Source organism: Oryctolagus cuniculus, chromosome 4 (genome assembly GCF_964237555.1).
Source record: "Oryctolagus cuniculus chromosome 4, mOryCun1.1, whole genome shotgun sequence".
Classification (NCBI taxonomy): Eukaryota; Metazoa; Chordata; class Mammalia; order Lagomorpha; family Leporidae; genus Oryctolagus; species Oryctolagus cuniculus.
This window is the reverse complement of record NC_091435.1, coordinates 54417602-54436835: the sequence shown is the minus strand read 5'-3', so window position 1 is coordinate 54436835 and position 19234 is coordinate 54417602. Positions and strand designations below refer to the sequence as shown.

The 19234-nt window shown below is 39.6% G+C and overlaps 2 protein-coding genes and 1 long non-coding RNA gene across 16 annotated transcripts in view; 1 reads left to right on the top strand and 2 right to left on the bottom strand.

The window, feature by feature from the left end:
- CMSS1 (cms1 ribosomal small subunit homolog) overlaps positions 1 to 19234 on the bottom strand; it is a 407069-nt gene that overhangs the window by 262213 nt on the left and 125622 nt on the right. The window lies entirely within an intron of this gene.
- Positions 1 to 19234, top strand: part of FILIP1L (filamin A interacting protein 1 like) — a 299778-nt gene that overhangs the window by 168032 nt on the left and 112512 nt on the right. For 6 of the 7 annotated variants that reach the window (XM_070071972.1, XM_051859370.2, XM_070071973.1 and 3 more), the window contains 2 exons: positions 17618 to 17879; positions 18625 to 18798. In XM_070071972.1, the coding sequence (XP_069928073.1) occupies positions 17628 to 17879; positions 18625 to 18798 (426 nt within the window). In that variant the 5' untranslated portion in view covers positions 17618 to 17627. Of the gene's footprint in view, positions 1 to 7098; positions 7244 to 17617; positions 17880 to 18624; positions 18799 to 19234 lie in introns of all 7 variants that reach the window. The other variant, XM_070071975.1, reaches the window with a different exon arrangement.
- On the bottom strand, positions 8165 to 9851 carry LOC138849265 (uncharacterized). The gene is made up of 2 exons (XR_011387819.1): positions 9731 to 9851; positions 8165 to 8225 (listed from the first exon to the last, which is right to left on the bottom strand). It is a non-coding gene; the product is annotated as an uncharacterized lncRNA (long non-coding RNA).

Genomic DNA, 19234 nt, shown 5'->3' with positions numbered 1-19234 from the left:
TTTTTTAAAGATTTATTTATTTGAAAGTCAGAGTAATACAGAGAGAGAGGTCCTCCTACAGCAGCAAGCTGGATTGGAAATGGGGCAGCAGGGTCTCAAACGGGCGCCCACATGGGATGCTGGCGCTTCAGGCCAGGGCGTTAACCCTCTGCACCACAGCTCCGGCCCCTAAAGATATAACGATAAATCATTCTGGCCACCTGCTCACAGTTTTTTGGGACTATTCTTCTGATCTGACATTTAGGAAATTTTCCTCCCAACTTTTTTGAAATTTACTTACCAAAATTTATGTCAGATGGCATTCAACTAATAGCAATGTCTAGGAAATACAATGGCTAAAGAATTCTGGCTACATCTTGCAATAATTGGCCACATTTTCAAGACCACACAGTTTTGAGAAATGGTCCTCGGAGAGTGGATGCATGCTTGTCAGACAGGTTCTACAAAGATGGTGCCCCAGCTCTGGCACCTGCAGGGAAGAAACTAGGCAAACACATCTCTGGACTCTTCTAACCCTGTGATGTTTTATGATGAGGAAAGGGTCTTTTTAAAACCAGTCTTGATCCATTCTCAGCATATTCAAAACTATGCAGAAGCTTTTGGTATATTGTAGGTATTTTTCTGGGCCGAGGATAGTTCTTATGGATTCCTGCCAGTTTCAGAAAGTCAAAACACATGGTTAAGATTCCTCATTAGTTCTGGGTCCCTTAGGGATCCACAGGGAATAGGCCTCTAAGGTGAAAGCGCGTAGCAAGAATGACTGCAAAGCTAATAGTTAACTTAATATACAGTAGTAGGAGAATGGTTGCATAAATAATGGCACCACCACAGAATGAAATACTATGCAGTAATTAAATATCATGGAATGAGAGAATAATGACAACAGATGATGCTCCCAAAGCAATTTACACAGTACAATAGACAGCAGAGAGAAGAAAGTCTAGGAGAAACTCTACAAAAAGGTCAAGGATGGAAATCTGGGCACAGCTGCAATAGGAGTTTTTTTTTTAATTCTTACGGTTTCCTTCCTCATTTTCAGTGTTGTACATATATAAGCTTTAAATCAGAAAACTTTTTTGTTATTTAGTAATGGAAAATGTTGTCAGGAAAATGAGAAGTAGAAAAAAAACTATAAACAACAATAAAGCATTTACAGAAGAAGGCAGACAAGCGTTACCACCTGTGGAACATATACAGGAACCCTTCTGATGAACAAAGAGCCTATGCTTGCCAATTTGGTGCTTTTATTATAGAACTTGAGAAACTCTACTTAAAAATTGTAGCCAACATCCTGGAAGAAGCAGTGCCTTTCAAAGGCTAAAAATCAGAATATTCTGGACAACGGCTTCAGCATGTAGCCACCACCAAGTTCAACTATAATCATTTCTCATACATGAAAGAAATTATGGTGGATATTGAAACTTGTACTGAAAGCAGTGGTTTAGATGCAGGAAGTCTCAAGTAACAGTAATTTTTTAAAAATGTATCTGTTATTTTTTCTGATCTGTAAGGCCAAACACCTTCAGCTAATTGCTCAGCTACAACTGCACTAACAGGGCAGCTCTGAACCAAATATGAAAGAAAGCATGTGGATCAGGAAATCTGCCACCAAAAGGTTCCATTATATGAAGACAGGAGTCCTGTGTTTAGCTGCCACACTGAAAAAACCTTCAGACACTCTTTACCAACACTTTCCAGGATGAGAACTCCTTTTCCATAACAAAAAATTTCCTAATTCCCCATTGATAGCTGTTGGTTTTCCCATCCATTGATCCAGAGAAGGCATTACCACAAAAGCCTGTAATAAATTCAGAAAACCTTTAAATGGCCTGCATGCTATAAATCCCAATGGTATTCATCGCTATTCCTGACACACAACACATACTCCCTTTCTCACACTTGTGGCAGATGGATTAGAGGGTTGCTTTGACAACTCCGAAAGCTTCCAGGGAGTTCTGGGCTCCCAGGTTAAGAACCACTGTTATAAAACATGTATTATGTACAGTGCCAAGACCAAATCTCAAGAATTTTGTCTTTTCATTGGGTATCACAGGAAACACACCTACCAGACATCTACACAGAAACACTCACGAAGAAATGAACAATTTCATGGTGAGCTGCTAAGCAGAGGATATGAAAATAGCATGAATGAGTCACACGCTATGGGCACCAAAGCTTGTGTGGCACTTGGGAGCCAGAGGGCTTCTCCTGTTGGCTCTCTGACAAGATGTTTAGCATAAGAGGTAGGGATGTGAGAACTCTAACAGGCGTATTTCTGGTTTTAAAAAATATGGGGTAAGATTACCTTCTCTTTCCTTATAAAGCCTTCCTCTGTCAACAGACCGCCCACCCCTAGCCCAGAAAAACAGGGGTCAGGCCTTGGATGCCAAAAGAATAATTGTCTGAGTTTTGCACGCTGAAATTGACTTGGCAAGCTGTCTACCTTGCAAAGAACACAAAGAGCTTAGTTTAGTCTGTGTGTAAACCCCCCACAATCATTACCAAAATAACCAAAGCAACATGCTCAAGGGAAGGGTAATGATTCTTTGTTTCCCCTCTTAATTGTAAGCTTCTGACATCCATTTATTTACTTACAGCTCCTAGCAGCAACCACTCTCCTTGGTCGACATGCACTCTTGGCCGCCTTGGGTGCTTTCTAACAAAGGGCTATATGGAACCACACACAGTGGGTAGAACTCCCAAACTCAGGCCTTCTGCAGTCTCACGCACTCCAGAGTGTCTGAGGTACACATCTATTCAACAGGGCTGGGAAGCGTCTGGGGAAGTCACCTCTCCTCTTTAAAGAACACAGGCAGAACACTGCTTTGTATAGATCAATGAGACTTTGGAAAAAGCCTCATCCCTTCCCTGGACCTGAGAAGAACTCTTACATCAGTTTGAATAAACCAGTATGTGACCCTAATTAATGATCCTTGATGATTTTTTGACTTAAGCAGACCTCTGGCTTTATAACAGCACCCTCTCCTACTGCCTAGAAGAGCTGAATAAGAAAGCAGTGAAGGAACTTGAATTAGTTCACACTGTGCCTTAAACTCAGATTCCACAAAGTTGTTGCTCCCAGTGTGTGTTTATTTATTTATTTATTTGACAGGTAGAGTTACAGACAGTGAGAGAGAGAGAGACAGAGAAAGGTCTTCCTTCCGTTGGTTCACCCTCCAAATGGCCAACGGCTGGAGCTACGTCGATCCAAAGCCAGGTACTTCTTCCTGCTCTCCCAGGCAGGTGCAGGGGCCCAAGGACTTGGGCCATCCTCCACTGCCTTCCCGGGCCACAGCAGAGAGCTGGACTGGAAGAGGAGCAGCTGGGACTAGAACCAGTGCCCATATGGGATGCCGGCACCACAGGTGGAGGATTAACCTAGTGTGCCATGGTGCCCCCCGCCCCTCATCTAGTGTGCTCTTTATGTTCGGTTCTCTCTCACCATGTCATGATGCAGGTCTTTGGTAAAACAGCATTGTCAGCCCCAATTCTGCTGATGCAGTCAAAGCTGTACCATAATTGCTGAGGAGGAGTGTAATAATTTGCTCCAAACTGGACAGCATACAGTGAAGGAGGCAGGACTGTAGCTCAGACCGGCTCTAAAGCCTGAGCTCTTTCTCCTGCTGGATACCGTCTCGTTTCTTACTGCTTCCCTTGCATTTGGAGTCTAGAAGACAGACACCGAAGACCTGATATGTAACCAAAGTAGATAGAATATTCAAAACAAAAGCCCCGAGTTGTAAGTCTAAATCTGTCATTTTGTCAAAGGTTTTACCTTATGCAGCTGATTATGAAAAAGTGTCATCATTGACACATTTTGGAAATATCTTGAAAACTCCATCAGAGGCCACACACAAAAGGTGATCTCATTATTTTAGGGACACAATTGCTTCTTTTGACTGAAGACAATGCTGACCCAAGCGTTATTTACTAGAATTCGTTCCAAGGAACTTTTCCCTGTTGTCAGAAATCAAATTCACCTTCAGAGGAGAAGGGTTTGCCATGGCTGGGGATAGTTCAAAGCAGGCAATTCTAAAAGTAGACTTCCAAAATTTTTCTGAACAGTGGCAATGTTATTAAAAATGAAGTCATAGTCACTCTCTGCTTCTTGAAATCATTTTTCCTTGGCTCCTGGGAGACAGCATTTTCTCTCTCTCTCTCTCTCTGCTGGACATCCAAACATCACTGCCTTTTCTCCCCTCTGCATCATATTCCCCTTTTTGTCTTTTAAGGGCTCATGTCTTAAAATGTTGATGTATCCAATACTATGTTACTGGGACTCTTATAAACCTTTTATTATAAACATTTCCAGATCTACAAAAAGTAGAAAGAAAGATATAACAAAACCCATGTCCCCATCTTCAACAACCCTCAATATTTTTTCCAAACTTATTTTATATGTGTTCCCTGCCTTTATTTTCTTCCTGGAGTTTTTTAAAAGTAAACCCCAGAACAAATGTCACTTCACAATTAAATACCTTATTATTCACCTAGAAAAATAAAAAGGACATTATTTCATTAAAACACATCATTAACTCATATAAAAAAACTAATAATAAATTCTTAATACCATTTAATGTATAGTCCATATTCAAATCTCCTTGGTCCTCTTTTCTCATACCCCATGTTATCAAGGCAACTAGTCATTGACTTTTAGATGACTTTCAGGATTTTATCTCATTCATCTTTTTTACATCTGAAAAAGACCTTAGAAATGTGAAAACAATATAATAGATAAAATAATACCAATATAGGTTTTTTTTTGAAAACTTGACTTTTACTGGACACCAATTGCCTGCAGAACATGAGCACAAACATTCTATGATCCATTTAATTATTCTCTGAAATTTATTGGACACCTGGTGGTTTTATTCTCCCTGTTATTAAGAGTCCTGTGACAAGCAACCTTATTCTGTGCCCACAGTTTACCTTTCTACTCCTATTTTATCACTATTCAATAGTTGCTTTGATTCTGCCACAGGAACAATTCAATATTCCCCACATAATGTGTGTTTCATCCATCTTGCACTTATACATATGAGCATACGACCATATGCTCTGCTTTGTCCTCTAAGAGCCAGCTTACCTCTCAAGTGTCCTCACTAAATCCCTTCACATAGTTACTCCCTCTTAAATGCTCCCAAAATACTCCATACATGTTCATTATTTATAGCACTACTTAGTATTTCATATTTAGTCATGACATCTATGTTTCTGTCACACTAAGCTATGAATTTTTCAACAACACAGTTTTTTCATCTATAAAATGAGTAGAATAATACCAACTCCCTGTGTCTGAGTTTAAAAAAGACATAAGGAATATAAAATGTCACCATATAATCTGGCAAATATTGAAAACATCACAAGTTAGTTTCCTTCTTTTCCAAAAAAATAGGAAAGTATAAATGTCTGAGACTACACTCATATGTTGGGGGCAAAGGAGTTACTAAGCTTTTCCTCCATTTATCGGAAGATAAACTGAGTATACCTGAGATTCTGGGAAGGAGAGGTTAAAGGGTTTACAGGCTGAGTGTTGCACAGGAGCTTTATGGTCGCAACATTTTCTTTAAAACATAAAATTTCTCTGTTCTAGTCCCAGTTTCTTATTTAGAAAAGAAGGAAAGATGTCATGTTGGAATTATCATTCAAAACTCTGGACCTGTTCACCTCTGAGCTCTTTATTAAGCAGGGTTGGCCTAGCTAAGAGAAGGCCTAAAGATACTCAGGATCATCTATTGTTACAAAAGGTTTAAAAAAATGGAGGAGACAGATAATAAAATAAATAATAAGTAATATTACAAATAATAAAACTTTGTGAGACACTCTAGGTACTCTGAAAGGTACTTTTTAATTTTTAAGATTCCCATCTTTCTTTTTTTTTCAAAAAAATTTATTTATTAGAGTTACAGAGAAAAGGGGTACGGGAGTGGCATCAATTGTCCATCTGCTGGTTCAATCCTCAAATGGCTACAACGGCCAGGACTGGGACAGGTCAAAGCCAGGAGCCAGGACCTTCTTCCAGGTCTCCCACATGGATAGCAGGGGCCCAAATACTTTGGGCATCTTCTGCTGCTCTTCCCAGGCCATTAGCAGGGAGCTGAATCAGAAGTGGAGTAACTAGGGCCGGTGCAGTGGCACAGTGGGTTAAAGCCCCGGCCTGAAGTGCTGGCATCCCATCTGGGCACCAGTTCGAGTCCCGGCTGCTCCACTTCCAGTCCAGCACTCTGTTGTGGCTTGGACAAGCAGTAAAGATGACCTAAGTCCTTGGGCCCCTGCTCCTGCAAGGGAGACCTGGAAGAAGCTCCTAGCTCCTGGCTTCAGATCGGCGCAGCTCTGGTTGTTGCGGCCAATTGGGGAGTGAACGATGGAAGACCTCTCTCTCTCTGCCTCTCCTTCTCTCTCTGTGTAACTCTGACTTTCAAGTAAATAAATAAATCTTAAAAAAAAAAAAAAAAGTGGAGCAGCAGGTGATGGCTTAGCCCACTAAGCCACAGTTCCAGCTCCAAGATTCCCATCGTTTTAGGGCTGGAAGACACAGGGTTGGATCAGGAATAAGGAATGTTGCAATGCAAACACCACAGAACCAGAGATATGCATCCTGGTGCTACCTCTAGACATGATTATTAGTTAATCATGCTCTGTTAAATACACTGGACCATGGTTACAGTAAAAGCGGATTGGATAAACCAGCTCCAAGGGCCAAATGAACAAAAATTCTAAGGGAATAGAAAAGTTAAGTGACTGGCTCTATATCACTATACTTGTAAAAAAAAAAAAAAAAAAAACAGAGGGCACGGATGGAAGTAATATGGAAAGTGATGTAGTTTGAAAACTATTAAAACAATCATATGATTTTTAAAAGGTCTGAGCTAGGGCTAAGAGTGTGGCATTTAAAATTGCATTTAGAGCTAACTTGGACTACGTGAAAATAACTTTTTTCTTCTTATTTCCACAAAGATCTGGAAAACATTCCCAGCACTATTTCAACCTTAAATGAGAAAAGAATCTTTAAAGAGTCACTGATTTGTAATGGAAAATTTGGATAAATCAACTATTTATACTCTGAGATTTTTATATTTCTTTTTTTCCTTTATTCAGAACACACAGCTAAGAAAAGCCATGATGTAAGTCTGTTCTATTAGACTTCATCGGCGGACTGTTTATTATGCATCTATAGCCCAGAAGCTTCTCGGACTGTAGCACTTAGTGGACAACAAGCCAAAGAATGCCTTCAAGCTAAAAAGTAAGGGTAAATGGCAATTAGTCTAGCACAAGTATGGAGAGAAAGAAGAGTTAGAATCACTGAGTTTCAGGACAGGCATTTGAACCAGTAATGGCAGTTTACTCTCTCTGTCTCTGCATCACTCTCTCTCACATTAGAAAAAGAAAAGAGTGGGTTCTCTTCTCTGGTTCAATATTGATTAGGTATATTTAAGCTTGCTGAATCTCAAATTCTGCATCTGCCAAATACATCTACCTACTGATGTATCAAGCGATGTACACATGAAAGGTATTATTTAATATGATTGCTCATCTGATAATCTAAACTAAAAGAAATCTTCATTAAATACCTACTATCAAATTTATGGATCTACACTTAAAATTCCTACTGAGATTCAACACTGGAAATGCTAAGATCTTCCCTAAGTATATGCTCTCAGCAATCCACTGTTTTAGTTGTTTGATATTTGGGGACATTATCCCTAACTCATGCACTTCTTTAAGAAAGACTCCAGCCTAATGAAGAGTGGTTCCAAAGGATATGATCAAAACATGTATGTGAGTTTGTGTGTTGGGTGTGGCAGAGTGAAACTAGTTGGTCTAGGGAATGGGTAGAAAGAAAATTGAGTGTTTCACTTGGAATAAAGAAGAAAAAAGTCTGTTCTGATCGAGGACTATCTTATTGCAAGAGGAGTAGCTTTGCTTGATTTAGCTATAGAAGCAGAAGCAGAATAATTGAGCTGCCACTCTTGGGATCTGGAATTTAGCTCCCAATTAGGAAGAATGTTTAGATACTTAGGAATGTAAAATTACAGAAAAGGTGATGATAAAGCAAACACTGTAAAGAGATGGAAGAGTGATCAATCATTGTGCTGCCTTCTAAAGCTCACATCTAATTCTTTTGTTTCTGTCACCTTGACTTCCTCTTATGAAGAATTTTGGTGAATATAAATCTGAATCATATCTCCACTTTCCATTCCCTCCTCTGAAGCCTTGTTCAAGCTCTATAAGGAAAAACAGGAAAGCTTTGATGATTCTTACTGAAAATGAGAGAAAAAGATAAAGGAAGTTAATTACTAAATAGATTATCTGGTTTTCAATTTGTCTTTTTTAGCCATCAGATAGCTTTATTACAGTCGGCTTAATCTAGTGTCTTCAAATGTGAGTGACTAGGGCAGTGAAAGGAAACAATTTTTAAAAAAACTTAGGAGATCAAATAAAATACCCAACAGGATTTTTTCCCCTAATCTGGCCATGTAAACTCAACCTGGCTATTCTGCAACTAAGCATTAACAACATCTATTTATAGCCAGTATTTTCATAGATGAATCACATTTACCATAAGTCAGTTAATATTAAAAGGGCCCAACCTGCTCTGCTGAGAATCCCAGAATCTTACTATAGTTCTTTCCATTCCTCTTTGAGGAAACTAAGTTTAGCCTAATATTCAATTCAGAGAGAATGGAAATATAAAGATAGCAGACAGCCTGTTCCCTAAACTCAGCAAAGGATAGGATGCTATATGCACTCAAATTTAAGGTCTTGGATCATTCCCAGCTTAGTCTTTGGTGATGAGTACCCTACAGTTAACAAAGACTCACCTTATATTACATAACCTTCTTGCCATCAAAATAAGCAATTCAAGCCTAAAATTTCCCAGCAAACCAAATTTAAATCGCAAAGCGTTAATCATGCCTAAATCAGTACTAATGATGGCTAAAGATCCTGACCAATAGCAAGGACAAATGTAGTAGACATTAAGCTCATTCTATGCATCTGAGGAGTGGAGAGGACAATGAGCTCATGCTGTACATTTAAGGGTGTGTGGATTCAGGAAGTAGGGGTGAGGGATAGCAGAAGAGCAGGATATATATATATATATATATATAATCAAAAGCTTTCAAAACTCAGTGAAATTAAATGGAAATTTCAGTGTTGATCTAACATCAGTTCCCCACCTAGCTAACAAAAGTGCATGCACACACACACATGTGCACATGTACACAAACTCCTGAAAATTTTGTTGGCATCAGCACTACCCTGGAATTGACAATAATTTCTTTGTTTTTGATATTGCTTATGAGCCTCCACCCTTAATTTACCTTTCCCAAGCTCTACCCCTACTGGTTTTTTTCATTTATTTCAGGCTAAAACTCTTCAAACAATAAAATAATAAACAGAAAGAACTTAAGACAGTGCTGAACTTGTGATAAGAGATCTATAATAGAACTACTTCAGAAGAATCTCAGTCCCCTTTTTCTAAATTTCTAGCCAGTGTTTCCCAGATGAATCACGTTTATCACTGGGCAATTCTTCTGCCAAGGTAGGATTACATGACTCAATCACTCAATAAATTCCTGTGGCGGTCCAGCTCTATTGCACATGGGGAAACAGACATGAACAACAGGGATCCTATGCTCACAGAGTATGGACAACAAGCCCATCAGCAGTTAGTACTATCTGCTTTTTAATCTGAAGGTTCAGAGATGTTCAAGGCCACAGAACTAACCTGTTGGAGCTATGATTTAAGCTCAATCCTATCTGATTCCACAATCTCTCTCTTTTGGATATATGCCTCCTGCCACTCCATGACGCCAGCAAAGTAGTTGAGATGTTTAATAACTATGAATTAAAATATTGCATGAGTGATATATGAAAACAAAACAACACATCTTTGCTTAACAGACCAACTACTTAAAGTCCAAGTGTTTGTGAATTTATCTTACTTAGATTTTTTATGCATTCTGGGTGCTGGATATGAAACTAAAATGGTTAAAACAAAATTGCCAGGGCCGGTGCTGTGGCACAGTGGGTAAAGCCATCGCCTGTGAATTGGAATCTCATATGGGTGGCAGGTGTCCTGGGTGCTCCACTTCTAATCTAGCTCCCTGCTAATGGCCTGGGATAAGTAGTAAAAGATGGAACAAGTGCCTGGGCCTCCTGCCTACAAGGGAGACACGGAAGAAGCTGCTGACTCTGGCTTTGGCCTGGCCCAGCCCTGGCTAAGCCCTGGCCATTGTGGCAGTTTCACAGTGAACCAGCAGATAGAGGATCTCTCTCTCTTTCTCTCTCTGAATCTGTACCTCTACCTTCCAAATAAATAAATGAATATTAAAAAATTGATTAGCATAATACCAAACACAGTAGGTACTTAACAAATGTTTGTTGAAATAACTACTATTAAACCAGGATTTTCTTCATTTATTATGTATATTGTCCACTTACCTTTGGTAAGTTACTTAACAGTTCCTAGCCTCAGCTTAATCCTCTTCATAATTGGGAGAAAAATAGTTTTTGTGAGGATTAAATATCTTAATCAAAGAAAAGCATCTGATATGATAAGGAATGAATAAATGTGACCTATCAACATTACTATTGTTTTCTCCAAGTCTGAGTAGTTTTGATTGGCTACCTCAATATCATATTAAGAGATCAAGACCCAAAATAATTTGCTATATTGTAATTTTTTCATTTTGTATTATACAAACAAAATACTATCTTGTGAGTTCAGTTTTGTGGCATAATGGGTTAAAGTGTCATCTGCAATGTCAGCATCCCAATAGGGGCACCAGTTCCAGTGCTGGCTGCTCTACTTCTGATCCTGATCTCTGATAATGCATCTCGTAAAGCAGCAGAAGATGGCCCAAGACCTTGGGCCCCTGAACCCATGTGGGACACTCAGATGGAATTCCTGGCTCCTGGCTTCAGCCTGAACCCAGCTCCAGCCATTGCAGCCATTTGGGGGAGTGAACCAGCAGTTGGAATAACTCTCTCTCCCTCTCTCTCTAACTCTCCCTGTCAACTAAATAAAATAATACATTATCTTGTCACATCCCTTCCACAATTCAAATGTGAAAATAAATATGTAAAGTCAATTATGTAGACCAAGGAAGTTAAGATATATAAGATTGATAAAAAATGATTTTTAAAAATTAACTTCTACAGCACAGAATTAGCTAGGGTGTGTGTATGTGTGTGTGTGTGTGTGTGTGAGTGTGAGTATGTGTGTGTGTGTGTGTGTGTGTATTTTGGAAAGAAGTGGCAAGTAAAACAGGCATCTTTATATTTGGCCACTTTCTGTAACCAAGTAAATAATTCCAGTTCTTCTTTCCTGGGACACTTCCTTACCAAGATCCACCATGATTTCAACCATCTTACAACCAAGAAAAACTGACCAAGGACACTACACAGGAAAATAAAATCTACTTCTTGCCACCAACTGTACTGTATTTGTATCCACAGATATAACACAACACAGAAGCACAAAATTCTGAAGTGGGAAGTACCAGGATCTCAGAGATCATCTAGTTTCAGGCCACAGTTCGGCTGTCAGGTGATCCATCAGTGAGTGAGGAACAGAGCAGATATCAAGGGAAAGAACTCCTGGTGCTTGTTCCATCATTAATGACCTGGTAGGGCCAACATACCCCCACATTCTCATTTTATAAGTGACAATCCAGAGCCTTGATAATTAATTAAGGCAGATCTGGATTCAGAAGCCAGGTTTCCTGATTCTCATTCTACACTTTTTAAAGTCACCACTCTATGGCTAAGATAGTCGCAGATAACACTTTCAGTTCTGTTAAATTAACAACTAAGCAAGTTTTCTCCTTGCAGACTTATCAGATATCATGACACTATCTGCACTTTATGAAAACAGTAAGGCATCATTATGTGGTATAAACAAAAGCAACTCTCTATTCCTTTCTCTTTTATTTAGTAACCTGAAAAACCCAAACCACTGTTGCTATTAGAAAATTTTTCTTTACGTCAGTAAGTACTCCTGGCCCAAGCACAGATGCATTACAAATTTGCCAAGAGAAACAATGAAGTCACTGATAGTACAAAGCATGACAGTATCATGAAATTCATGTCTTTGTTTTCTTCCTCTCGATACTTAATTACTTCTCATTACTGATCATTTTGTGGTTGTTGGCAGAGGGGTAAGGAAACTCCACCACTGTAAACATGTGGAGACACACACTCAGCAGACCAGAAGTCGGCACATGATGGGTCTATTCACAAATCCAGTGTGAATTACCACTTTATTAACCAGCAAGACTGTGGCTTCCACCTCCCGACCTCTAGAGAAAACTGGCTATCTCAGAAAACCTCTAGATCACTTTAAAAAGAACAGTATAAAAACGTCTCAGGTCTTTTTATTTCTCTTACCATTTATGAATATCATTTCTGAGAAAAGATGTAGGATCTCCTGACGGATTTCACCTATCCCACTTTAAGAGTGAGGTGACAGAAACTAGGATATGCACCAAGTTCCCTTCAGTCTTCTGTGGTTTAGGGCTGCCTTAAGCTCACAGGGCTCTAAGTACTTATGAGCAATGCTTAACAGACTACCTTGCTAAGGAGAAGCATACCATGGACAAAACTGATGGGAGAAGACGAATCCTTATTTATCAGCAGCAGAATATAAGTTCATTCTTACCAGTAGGCTGCCATTCTACATGGGAATATGTGGGTAAAAGGAAAGGAAAGAAATACATCATTATAAATACAAAAAACCCACAAATGTTGCCAGGAAACTAAAAGAAGAGCCAATTGTATTGCATATCTCTTTTAAACTAGATTTTTATTACATTTTCATAAAAATCTGTGTCTGTAAGGGTAGTAGATATTGTCAATGGAGGCTGGAGTTAACTATTCCTGTTCCTTTGTAATGTGATTTTACAGCTCATCTAGAAGTAGAGTTTATTTTCCCACTTTTGAATCTGGGCTGGCCTTGTGATATTCTTTCTTTTTTAATTTAATTAAAAAAATGTTTGACAGGCAGAGTGTACAGTGAGAGAGACAGAGAGAAAGGTCTTCCTTTTTCCGTTGGTTCACCCCCCAATGGCTGCTGTGGACGGCGCGCTGCGGCCAGCCCACTGTGGCCGGCGCACTGCGCTGATCTGAAGCCAGGAGCCAGGTGTTTTTCCTGGTCTTCCTTGTGGGTGCAGGGCCCAAGCACTTGGCCCATCCTCCACTGCACTCCCGGGCCATTGCAGAGAGCTGGACAGGAAGAGGGGGACAGAATCCGGAGCCCCGATCAGGACTAGAACCCGGTGTGCTGGCACCGCAAGCAGAGGATTAGCCTATTGAGCCACGGCGCCAATAAAATAAGACCTTGGAATTTCAACTCTCACATTCTTGGAACGTTGTTCTGAGGCTATAATATGGAGAAGTCCAGTGTGGCTTACTGGAAGATGACAATCTATGTGGAACAGAGAGAGTGATGATACAGCTGAGGTTCTGAACCCCAGCTCAACTAGTAAACATGTGAGAGAACCTGTCTTCAACCATCCAGTCCAGCAGAGCTTGCAAGATGACTGAAGCTGTGGAGTGAGCTATTGAATTTTCAGTCACTGTGTCCATTAAGTTTTGATATAGTCTGTTAAACAGAAATGCACACCTAGGGCTGGTGTTGTGGAGTAGTGGGCAAAGCTGCCACCTGTGATGCCAGTATCCCATATGGGTGCAGGTTTGAGTCCTGGTTGCTCCACTTCCGATCCAGCTCCCTGCTAACATGCATGAGAAGGCAGTGGAAAATGGTTCAAGTCCTTGGATCCCTGCACCCACGTGGGAGACTTAGAAGAAGCTCCTGGCTCCCGGTTTTGGTCCAGACTAGTCCTAGCCATTGCGGACATTTAGGGAGTGAACCAGTGGATGGAAGACTTCTCTGTCTCTCTGTCACTCTACCTTTAAAATAAATAACATAAATCTTAAAAACAAAACAAAATGGGCTGGCGCCGCGGCTCACTAGGCTAATCCTCCGCCTAGCGGCACCGGCACACCAGGTTCTAGTCCCGGTCGGGGCACCGGATTCTGTCCCAGTTGCCCCTCTTCCAGGCCAGCCCTCTGCTGTGGCCAGGGAGTGCAGTGGAGGATGGCCCAAGTGCTTGGGCCCTGCACCCCATGGGAGACCAGGAAAAGCACCTGGCTCCTGGCTCCTGCCATTGCATCAGCGCGGTGCGCCGGCCGCAGCGCGCCGGCCGCGGCGGCCATTGGAGGGTGAACCAATGGCAAAGGAAGACCTTTCTCTCTGTCTCTCTCTCTCACTGTCCACTCTGCCTGTCAAAAAAAAAAAAAAAAAGAAACAAACAAAAAAGAAATGAACATTTGAGACAATAGGCCATAAGCAAAAAGAACAAACCATTCATAAGTTTTAAATATACCATAAAAGACAAAATAAATAAAATGAAAATAACAACTGTTGATTAAGTTATACAGGAGCAATGAGAACACTCATACTCTTCTATAAACTGGTATTCCATGTAGGAAAACAAAATTTTGAAAACACCCATATTTACAGACCAGAAATCCTCTCTATGTTCTTCCTTAAAGAATGTTCCCAGGAGACATGCTCGGGCTGACTTGCCCCAATTGGTAGAGTTGGAAACATACCAGGGGATTCCAATTCAATCCCATCAAGGTGGCATGTGCCAATGCCATCTCACTACTCCAAGTGATCAATTTCAGTTCACAATTGATCATAATGAAAGGACTAAGAGTCAAAGGGAGCACATAAACAAGTCTAGTATCTGCTAACACCAACCGACAGAATAAATAAAGGGGAGAGTGATCCAACATGGGAAGTGAGATACTCAGCAGACTCATAGAATGGCGGATGTCCTAAATAGCACTCTGGCCTCAGAATCAGCCCTAAAGGCACTCGGATCTGGCTGAAAAGCCCATGAGAGTATTACAGGCATGGAAAGCCAAGACACTCTGGCAAAAAGATCTCTGTGAGTGAGATCCCAGTGGAAAGAACAGGTCTTCAAAGAGGGAGGTGCCTTTCTCTGAAGGGAGGAGAGAACCTCCACTTTGACTATGACCGTGTCTAAACAAGATAAGAGTCGGAGAACTCAAGGGGCTTCCATAGCCTTGGAAACTCATAACTGGTGCATAGGGAGATTACTGATGCCATAAACAGGAGTGTCAATTGGTAAAGTCAACAACAGGAGTCACTGTGCACTTACTCCTCATGTAGGATCTCGGTCCTTAACGTGCTGTACACTGAGGCTTAATGCTATAACGAGTACTCAAACAGTATATTTCACTTTGTGTTTCTATGGGGGTGCAAACGACTGAAATCTTTACTTAATGTACACTAAACGGATCTTCTGTAAAAAAAAAAAAAAAAAAAAGAAAAAAAGAAAGAAATTTTCAATTCCCAACTTGACTCTCACTGGGATTAAACATGACAATAGGTCTGATCTGATTTCATCATCATTTAAAAAAAAATCATCTATTATTTTTCACTTTATGTTTCTGTGTGGGAGCAAACTGTTGAAATACTTACTTAAGGTATACTAAGCTGATCTTCTGTATATTAAGATAATCGAAAATGAATCTTGATGTGAATGGAAGGGGAGAGGGAGTGGGAAAGGGGAGGGTTGTTGGTGGGAGGGACGGTATGGGGGGGGAAGCCATTGTAACCCATGAGTCGTACTTTGGAAATTTATATTCATTAAATAAAAGATTAAAAAAAAAAAAATAAATATAGGCATTCTCGTGTGCAAAAAAAAAAAAAAGAATGTTCCCAGGAAAAATACATGTACATAAGAAGAAAAAATGTGTAAGGATGTCCTTAGCAGCATTTTTTTTAATACTGAAAAAAGAATAAACTCTTCAAAAATCTGTCAACAGTGAAATGGTTAAGTAAATGGTAAATCATTCTTATAAAGAAATATCACACAACAAATCCAAAATATATAAATTACAGTACAATGGAATAAGGAAGAACATAAAAAATATGATCTAGGATGAGAAAACATTGTTTTAGAAAGATACAGCCAAATTGCTATTTACATAAGTTTGAAAACATGCAAAGCAATACTATATATATATTTTTTAGCTATATACATATATATTAAAGTATAAAACATGTGTGGCAATAAGAAACACCAAATTCAAGATGGTCATTACTTCTGGAGTAGGAAGGGAAAAGAACAGATTCCAGAAGTAACAAACAGGTGCTTCAACTCTACCTACAATGTATTGCTTTAAAAATTATTTTCTTGGCCATTTTTTCAAGTTATTTTTATTCATTTGAAAGGCAAGGTTACCAGGGCGGGGGAGAGAGAGAAAGAGAGATATCATCCATCCACTTGTTCATTCCCCAAATGGCAGCAACAACCAGGCCTGGGCTGGGCTGAAGTCAGAAACCAGGAGCTTCATCCGGGTCTCCTACATGGGTGCAGGGGCCTAAAGTACTTGGACCATCTTCTGCTGCTTTCCCAGACACATTAGCAGGTAGCTGGATCAAAAGTGGAACAGCTGGGACTCAAACCAGAGACTACACAGGATGGTGGCATCACAGGCAGAGGCTTAATTTGCTGTGTCACAACCTGGCCCCTAATTTTTTTTTTAATATATACAGTAAATTGCTAACAATTTTACAAATTTGTGTGATAGAATGTAGCAGCAGTTCATTATATTTCATATACTTTTTTGTTTGCTTGAGCATTTCCGATTTTTAAGGAAAGATTATTAGAAACCAAAAGGCATCAATGATGATGAAAGCTTCATGATTTTAAGGACAAAGAGTAAAATGAATAATCGTGTGTATAATTAGAATTGTCTATAAATTTAACTGGTATCTTCTCTTCTGAACCTCAAACATGGAATAATTTTTCTTGCTATTATTAATTAATCTGGGTGATTACATAACCATTTATGAAGATACTGTGTTTCTCAAATATTAACAGTCAACTACTATAGGCAGCAATATCTCTGCTTTGGAATTAAAGAGCTTAAATATAAGTCTTTGACTTAACTAAGTACTATTCTAAAATTTTGGTAGAATGTCAGGAATACAGCCAGAAACCAAGCCTTCATTCCTTTAATATTAGACTTTACCTTCATAACATAATAATCCAAAGTATTTTGAAGCAGTAATTCTGATATTTCTCTTATAATGTACCAGAGGCTAAAAAATTAACAAAACAAAAACACACCCTCTGCAAAGGACTTACAGAGGGAATGATATAATTTGAATCTGAAGAAAGTTAGAACCATTAGCAAGTTTATCATTTTACAATTATGTTAAGTATGACTTAATCTAAGCAAGCACTTAAGCCATGGTTGGAGGTATGACCTAGGTCCTTGAAGTGGAATGCTTAGTGGACGAAGTTCAAACACAGTCTGTTTACTCATGGATATAAGCGGCCTTCATCAAAGCAGAACACATTTTTTAAAATGTTGACTTTAAAAGCAGAAGTGTAAATAAGGCTGTGATTTATGAATCTACTAATACCCTTCTCTGCTCTCAACATCAGAGAGATTGAGTTTTGGCCTGTGGTAAATATAACAAGAATGCAGACTTGTTAAAGCAGTAATAGGTGCTCTTATTAAAATTCCACTTCCATTAAGAGTTACAAATTGCCTTCCTTTCCTGTAGGCCTGAAAGAATGCGTTCCAGAAGCAATGATACCAAGGGCTCAGCCCGCAAGCAATTTCCAAGACACAGAAAAGACCACAGTTTTCAAATATCTGAGGATATGAAGCACAGACAGCAAGATAAAGACTCCACTAGTGAATGGGATGTCCTCCTTCCGCAGCCCCAGTCAGAGAAGCCACACAGTGGTAATGGCCACCAAGCAGAAGACCTTTCAAGGGATGACCTATTATTTCTCCTCAGCATTCTGGAAGGAGAACTGCAGGTCAGCTGGGTGGGGTTTTTCCCTGTCAGACTTAAAGGGGAAGACTGCTTGTCAATTTGAGGTGCATGCTGTCACAGAAATAGATACCTATGCTCCATACTTGTGTGTACTTGAAATCAAGGCCCCAATACACATACACAGAATTGTCTTCTGCCAACTCAATGGGCAATTAATCACATCTAAAAGGGTTGTCATTATGCCATACAATTGGCATGCATGTTGTGGAAGGTCATGTCCTCTGCCCTACTGCTCATCAGCTTCAGTATATGGGCACTTTGGCTAACAATAATGCTGGATGACTTCCGGACTGCCTTAAATAACAATAGATGCTTTAGTAACCTATGTGAACTGGCTCTTAGACTTGCCAAGGCATTATTGACCTACATAAAAATCTAAGAACAACAGCTACAAATATAGGAGAATCCTATTTCCTAACTCATGAAAACTAAAATGCCAGTACGTTGATGGGATATCACGTTATCTGCTGGTGAAACACTTTTTAAAATGTAGTCCTCCAATGTATAATGATCACTTTTAAAAACATTATTAATGTGTAATGAGATTGGAAGAAAGGTGAAGGCAAAGTTTTGTTACCTTTTCCAAAAGGTCCGATATCAAAACAGGATTCATTTATGTTTGAAAGAGAAGAAACACTGCCAGTTAATGCAAAAAAAAACACTTGCTGATAGCTGAAATCACACTGGTAGAAAAAGCAGGTTTTCTGAAATACCTTTTGTTCCTACAGGCTCGAGATGAAGTCATAGGTATTTTAAAGGCTGAAAAAATGGACTTGGCTTTGTTGGAAGCTCAGTATGGGTTTGTCACTCCAAAAAAGGTGTTAGAAGCTCTCCAGCGAGATGCATTTCAAGCAAAATCAGTACCTTGGCAGGAGGACATCTATGAAAAACCAATGAATGAGGTAAGTACTAGATGTGCGAGGTGGAAGAAGCTCACCAGCCAGACAAGCACTAGGCTTGGCAGGTGAGCAAAACCTGTAACTCCTTTTTCATTTTTTTAGGTTTACTTTTTTGTATATTTAAGATCTACCTAAAACAGATAAATACTACAAGTTCCTCAGAGAAGAAAAGAATGAATCATAGATAGGATAGTTTAACCAGGCTTGTTTCTCAACATAGGACTGAAATGTACCAAATGCAAGGGAATTCCTCTCTCGTTCCCTTCCTCTCTCACTCCCTCCTCCTTCTCCGCACCCCCCCCCCCAAAACACAGGTCTGTTCTTCTTTTGGGGACTTGAAGGCTATCCAGGCCATAATGAAAAACAGATAAAGTTCAACCATAGAGGTTAATTTCTTTGAAAACGCTAAGGTATTATGTCATAGAAATTTTGAGCATGA